This window comes from Drosophila gunungcola, assembly GCF_025200985.1.
Source record: "Drosophila gunungcola strain Sukarami chromosome X unlocalized genomic scaffold, Dgunungcola_SK_2 000021F, whole genome shotgun sequence".
NCBI lineage: Eukaryota > Metazoa > Arthropoda > Insecta > Diptera > Drosophilidae > Drosophila > Drosophila gunungcola.
In genome coordinates this window covers 316,930-324,091 of record NW_026453184.1, presented here as the reverse complement: position 1 = coordinate 324,091, position 7,162 = coordinate 316,930, and the positions used below count along the sequence as shown (strand labels likewise).

The 7,162-nt window shown below is 35.5% G+C and overlaps 1 protein-coding gene across 1 annotated transcript; it reads left to right on the top strand.

Annotated features, from left to right (window-relative positions):
• The first annotated feature begins 91 nt into the window (after window positions 1-91).
• On the top strand, window positions 92-1,772 carry LOC128260345 (galactosylgalactosylxylosylprotein 3-beta-glucuronosyltransferase I). Its single transcript, XM_052993267.1, has 2 exons — window positions 92-396; window positions 467-1,772. The coding sequence occupies exons 1-2, from the start codon at window positions 188-190 to the stop codon at window positions 1,176-1,178; spliced, it is 921 nt and encodes a 306-aa protein (XP_052849227.1). The 5' UTR covers window positions 92-187; the 3' UTR covers window positions 1,179-1,772.
• Window positions 1,773-7,162: the final 5,390 nt, after the last annotated feature.

The following is a 7,162-nucleotide window of genomic DNA, read 5'->3' as shown; positions in this document are numbered from 1 at the left end:
ATATGTGTCTTAAATGATTTTAGAGTTGCCAGAGTAGACGGTAGAGGCGTTTGATAATTGCCATTCTGCTGGGCAGTGTGACCGTTTGGCTGCCGTTTTTTAGGCAGTGGCTGGCAGTGCCGCACGCAGATTGCCCGTTTGTTTGTTTTAACAAGTTAAACAAAACCCCTCTGCAAATTGCCGCAGAATGTCGGAGGTCCGCATTCGCCCGCGCCAGGTCCTGATCCTGATCATCGTCTTCCTGGTAGTCCTGATGATGGTGCACCGGAACGGGAAGCGCACCTGCCAGGGTCCGGAGTACCTGCAGGCCATGTTCGCCCAGGCGGACACGTTGCCAACAATCTACGCTGTGACGCCCACGTATCCACGACCCGCCCAAAAAGCGGAACTGACCAGGTGGAGTACCCAATACTATGGCCCATTTAGATACCCTCCATATAATGATCTGTGTTTGCTCCCAACCCAGATTGTCGCACCTCTTCATGCTCTTGCCCCACCTGCACTGGATCATTGTGGAGGATGCCAACAGCACCACCTCGCTGGTCAGGAACCTGCTGGAGAGAGCCGGCCTGGAGAAGCGCTCCACGCTGCTGAACATCAAGACTCCGCCGGAGTTCAAGCTGCAGGGCAAGGATCCCAACTGGATAAAGCCACGCGGCGTGGAGCAGCGGAACCTGGCCCTGGCTTGGCTACGCAACCACGTCGATGTGGACCGGCACTCGATCGTGTTCTTCATGGACGACGACAACTCCTACTCCACGGAGCTCTTCGCCGAGATGGCCAAGATCCAGGGGGGTCGCGTGGGCGTCTGGCCGGTGGGCCTGGTCGGCGGACTGATGGTGGAGCGGCCCCTGCTCAACGAGGACCGCACCCAGGTGACGGGCTTCAATGCCGCCTGGCGACCGGAGCGCCCCTTCCCCATCGACATGGCCGCCTTCGCCATCAGCATGGACTTGTTCATCCGCAATCCGCAGGCCATGTTCTCGTACGAGGTGCAGCGGGGCTACCAGGAGAGCGAGATCCTGCGGCACCTGACCACGCGGGACCAGCTGCAGCCGCTGGCCAACGGCTGTCGGGATGTGCTCGTCTGGCATACGCGCACCGAAAAGACCAAGCTCAACGCCGAGGAGGCGCTGCTCAAGAAGGGCCAGCGATCCGACGGCGGCTTGGAGGTCTAACCTCTGGGATGTATACATAGTATACTTAGCCAGCCCCTCGTCTAGTGAATTTATTTAGTGTGTTCGTCTCCAAAACTATATGGGGGTGTCACACAGTATCTATATCCAGAAAACTCAAAGTTTAGTTACAACGTCCCACATAAAAATGTTTCCTCAAAGTTTAACTTCTTTGTCATTTAACACAAATATCCTCAGCTTTGTAAAAACCGGTTTAATTGCAGCTCAATTATGTTAAGCAAAAAGACAAGCTTTGTAAAGTGCAATTTAATTTTAGGATTTAAATCGTTGTAGTTGATGAAATTCAATTGACGAAGCAGGAGATTACAAACCAAAGGATATTTTTTGTGACACCCCTGAGTATTAGCGCAAATTTGATTTATAAAAAATACTACTAGTTGTACAATGCTCAAATCAAAGTTGTAACATATCTGTGTAAGATAGTCCCTAGTCTATCAGCATGATGGTCATCTTCAAACCGTATCAGATATCAAATCATTTTACCTCAAAAAACGAAAGCCCCAAACCGTGCCTACCGTTTACAGTGCATAAAACAAATTTTGCGAATAAAGTGGTACCCTTTTAATCATACAAAAACGCTTTAATTTACCTCGTTTAATTGTATAATATTCCAAAAGATATTGTAAAAAATACGCAAAGTGTGCAGAATGTAATGTAAGCTTTCCTTGTGCGTCTTCTGTTTAATGCCAATAAAATTGATAATGAAAATAATCATTTCGGACCGCATAAAGTATATATACATTCTGGATCAGCATATTTAGACGAGTTAATATCAGCTCAGAAGCCAGAGACTTAAAACTTCCGCAATCGTTTTTATGAAATTTGTAAGCAGATTTGTAATTTGAATAATTAACATATGTCCAATTTGCTGACTTTTTTGAAAATTTTTTTGCCAAAATTTTGAAATCTGAAGGAGTTTTAACTGTGAATGCCATTCGATTGGAAACGGTGTATGACATTCCAACTTTTGACCATTATTTCCCAGGGTTTTGACACAAAAACCAAGTTTTTAATGTGTTTTTTGGGTCTTTTTTCAAACAAAATTATTTCTGAAGAGGCTTTTTGTTGTAACTTTGCCAAAATATGACCCAAAGTCAAAAGAGTTGCTATTTTGAACAGCTGGCAACCTATATTATCCATCCTTGATCGATTGAAAACAATTAATTTAGTTTTGACAAAATTTGGACACAAATAAATTTTTCAAAAAACGTTTTTCAAAATTCGGTTTTTTTTGTCAAAACTAAATTAATTGTTTTCAATCGATCGGGGATGGATAATATAGGTTGCCAGCTGTTCAAAATAGCAACTCTTTTGACTTTGGGTCTTATTTTGGCAAATTTACAACAAAAATACTCTTCAGAAATAATTTTTTTTGAAAAATCGCCTAAAAACCCAAAAACACATTAAAAACTTGGTTTTTGTGTCAAAACCCTGGGAAATAATGGTCAAATGTTGGAATGTCATACACCGTTGAATTCGTAATAAAATTTCCAATCGAATTGCATTCACAGTTAAAATTTTTTCAGATTTTCAGATTTCTGCAAAAAATGTTGATGTACCCCCTTACAAAAAAGTCAGAAATTTGGACACAACTAAATTTTTCAAAAAACGTTTTTCAAAATTCGGTTTTTTTGTCAAAACTAAATTAATTGTTTTCAATCGATCGGATATCGATAATATAGGTTGCCAGTTGTTCAAAATAGCAACTCTTTTGACTTTGGGTCTTATTTTGGCAAAGTTACAACAAAAAGACTCTTCAGAAATAATTTTGTTTGAAAAATCGCCTAAAGACCCAAAAAACTTTTTAATTACTTGTTTTTTGTGTCAAAACCCGTGGAAATAATGGTCAAATGTTGGAATGTCATACACCGTTGAATTCGTAATAAAATTTCCAATCAAATGGCATTAACAGTTAAAATTTTTTCAGATTTTCAAATTTCTGCAAAAAATGATGATGTACCCCCTTACAAAAAAGTCAGAAATTTGGACACAAATAAATTTTTCAAAAAACGTTTTTCAAAATTCGGTTTTTTTTTGTCAAAACTAAATTAATTGTTTTCAATCGATCGGGGATGGATAATATAGGTTGCCAGCTGTTCAAAATAGCAACTCTTTTGACTTTGGGTCTTATTTTGGCAAAGTTACAGCAAAAAGCCTCTTCAGAAATAATTTTGTTTGAAAAATCGCCTAAAAACCCAAAAAACACATTAAAAACTTGGTTTTTGTGTCAAAACCCTGGGAAATAATGGTCAAATGTTGGAATGTCATACACCGTTAAATTCGTAATAAAATTTCCAATCGAATGGCATTCACAGTTAAAATTTTTTCAGATTTTCAAATTTCTGCAATAAATGATTGTTTTCAATTGATCGGGGATGGATAATATAGGTTGCCAGCTGTTCAAAATATCAACTCTTTTGACTTTGGGTCTTATTTTGGCAAAGTTACAACAAAAAGCCCCTTCAGAAATAATTTTGTTTGAAAAATCGCCTTTAAAACCCAAAAAACACATTAAAAACTTGGTTTTTGTGTCAAAACCCTGGGAAATAATGGTCAAATGTTGGAATGTCATACACCGTTGAATTCGTAATAAAATTTCCAATCGAATGGCATTCACAGTTAAAATTTTTTCAGATTTTCAAATTTCTGCAAAAAATGATGATGTACCCTTACAAAAAAGTCAGAAATTTGGACACAAATAAATTTTTCAAAAAACGTTTTTCAAAATTCGGTTTTTTTTTGTCAAAACTAAATTAATTGTTTTCAATCGATCGGGGATGGATAATATAGGTTGCCAGCTGTTCAAAATAGCAACTCTTTTGACTTTGGGTCTTATTTTGGCAAAGTTACAGCAAAAAGCCTCTTCAGAAATAATTTTGTTTGAAAAATCGCCTAAAGACCAAAACTTTTTAATTACTTGTTTTTGTGTCAAAACCCGTGGAAATAATGGTCAAATGTTGGAATGTCATACACCGTTGAATTCGTAATAAAATTTCCAATCGAATGGCATTCACAGTTAAAATTTTTTTAGATTTTCAAATTTCTGCAAAAAATGATGATGTACCCCCCTTACAAAAATGTCAGAAATTTGGACACAAATAAATTTTTCACAAAACGTTTATCAAAATTCGGTTTTTTTTTGTCAAAACTAAATTAATTGTTTTTAATCGATCGGGGATGGATAATATAGGTTGCCAGCTGTTCAAAATAGCACTCTTTTGACTTTGGGTCTTATTTTGGCAAAGTTACAACAAAAAGCCTCTTCAGAAATAATTTTGTTTGAAAAAATCGCCTAAAACCCAAAAAACACATTTAAAACTTGGTTTTTGTGTCAAAACCCTGGGAAATAATGGTCAAATGTTAGAATGTCATACCACCGTTGAATTCGTAATAAAATTTCCAATCGAATGGCATTCACAGTTAAAATTTTTTAGATTTTCAAATTTCTGCAAAAAATGATGATGTCAGAAATTTGGACACAAATAAATTTTTCACAAAACGTTTATCAAAATTCGGTTTTTTTGTCAAAACTAAATTAATTGTTTTTAATCGATCGGGGATGGATAATATAGGTTGCCAGCTGTTCAAAATAGCAACTCTTTGACTTTGGGTCTTATTTTGGCAAAGTTACAGCAAAAAGCCTCTTCAGAAATAATTTTGTTTGAAAAATCGCCTAAGAACCCAAAAACACATTAAAAACTTGGTTTTTGTGTCAAAACCCTGGGAAATAATGGTCAAATGTTGGAATGTCATACACCGTTGAATTCGTAATAAAATTTCCAATCTAATTGCATTCACAGTTAAAATTTTTTCAGATTTTCAGATTTCTGCAAAAAATGATGATGTACCCCCTTACAAAAAAGTCAGAAATTTGGACACAACTAAATTTTTCAAAAAACGTTTTTCAAAATTCGGTTTTTTTGTCAAAACTAAATTAATTGTTTTCAATCGATCGGATATCGATAATATAGGTTGCATGTTGTTCAAAATAGCAACTCTTTTGACTTTGGGTCTTATTTTGGCAAAGTTACAACAAAAAGACTCTTCAGAAATAATTTTGTTTGAAAAATCGCCTAAAGACCCAAAAAACTTTTTAATTACTTGTTTTTGTCTCAAAACCCGTGGAAATAATGGTCAAATGTTGGAATGTCATACACCGTTGAATTCGTAATAAAATTTCCAATCAAATGGCATTAACAGTTAAAATTTTTTCAGATTTTCAAATTTCTGCAAAAAATGATGATGTACCCCCTTACAAAAAAGTCAGAAATTTGGACACAAATAAATTTTTCAAAAAACGTTTTTCAAAATTCGGTTTTTTTTGTCAAAACTAAATTAATTGTTTTCAATCGATCGGGGATGGATAATATAGGTTGCCAGCTGTTCAAAATAGCAACTCTTTTGACTTTGGGTCTTATTTTGGCAAAGTTACAGCAAAAAGCCTCTTCAGAAATAATTTTGTTTGAAAAATCGCCTAAAAACCCAAAAAAACACATTAAAAACTTGATTTTTGTGTCAAAAACCCTGGGAAATAATGGTCAAATGTTGGAATGTCATACAACGTTGAATTCGTAATAAAATTTCCAATCGAATGGCATTCACAGTTAAAATTTTTTCAGATTTTCAAATTTCTGCAATAAATGATTGTTTTCAATTGATCGGGGATGGATAATATAGGTTGCCAGCTGTTCAAAATATCAACTCTTTTGACTTTGGGTCTTATTTTGGCAAAGTTACAACAAAAAGCCCCTTCAGAAATAATTTTGTTTGAAAAATCGCCTTAAAACCCAAAAAACACATTAAAAAACTTGGTTTTTGTGTCAAAACCCGTGGAAAATAATGGTCAAATGTTGGAATGTCATACACCGTTGAATTCGTAATAAAATTTCCAATCAAATGGCATTAACGATCGGGGATGGATAATATAGGTTGCCAGCTGTTCAAAATATCAACTCTTTTGACTTTGGGTCTTATTTTGGCAAAGTTACAACAAAAAGCCCCTTCAGAAATAATTTTGTTTGAAAAATCGCCTTAAACCCAAAAAACACATTAAAAACTTGGTTTTTGTGTCAAAACCTTGGGAAATAATGGTAAAATGTTGGAATGTCATACACCGTTGAATTCGTAATAAAATTTCCAATCGAATGGCATTCACAGTTAAAATTTTTTCAGATTTTCAAATTTCTGCAAAAAATGATGATGTACCCTTACAAAAAAGTCAGAAATTTGGACACAACTAAATTTTTCAAAAAACGTTTTCAAAATTCGGTTTTTTTTTGTCAAAACTAAATTAATTGTTTTCAATTGATCGGGGATGGATAATATAGGTTGCCAGCTGTTCAAAATAGCAACTCTTTTGACTTTGGGTCTTATTTTGGCAAAGTTACAACAAAAAGACTCTTCAGAAATAATTTTGTTTGAAAAATCGCCTAAAGACCCAAAAAAACCCTTTAATTACTGGTTTTTGTGTCAAAACCCGTGGAAATAATGGTCAAATGTTGGAATGTCATACACCGTTGAATTCGTAATAAAATTTCCAATCGAATGGCATTCACAGTTAAAATTTTTTCAGATTTTCAAATTTCTGCAAAAAATGATGATGTACCCCCTTACAAAAAAGTCAGAAATTTGGACACAAATAAATTTTTCAAAAAACGTTTTTCAAAATTCGGTTTTTTTTGTCAAAACTAAATGAATTGTTTCAATCGATCGGGGATGGATAATATAGGTTGCCAGCTGTTCAAAATAGCAACTCTTTTGACTTTGGGTCTTATTTTGGCAAAGTTACAGCAAAAAGCCTCTTCAGAAATAATTTTGTTTGAAAAAAATCGCCTAAAGACCCAAAAAACTTTTTAATTACTTGTTTTTTGAGTCAAAACCCGTGGAAATAATGGTCAAATGTTGGAATGTCATACACCGTTGAATTCGTAATAAAATTTCCAATCAAATGGCATTAACGATCGGGG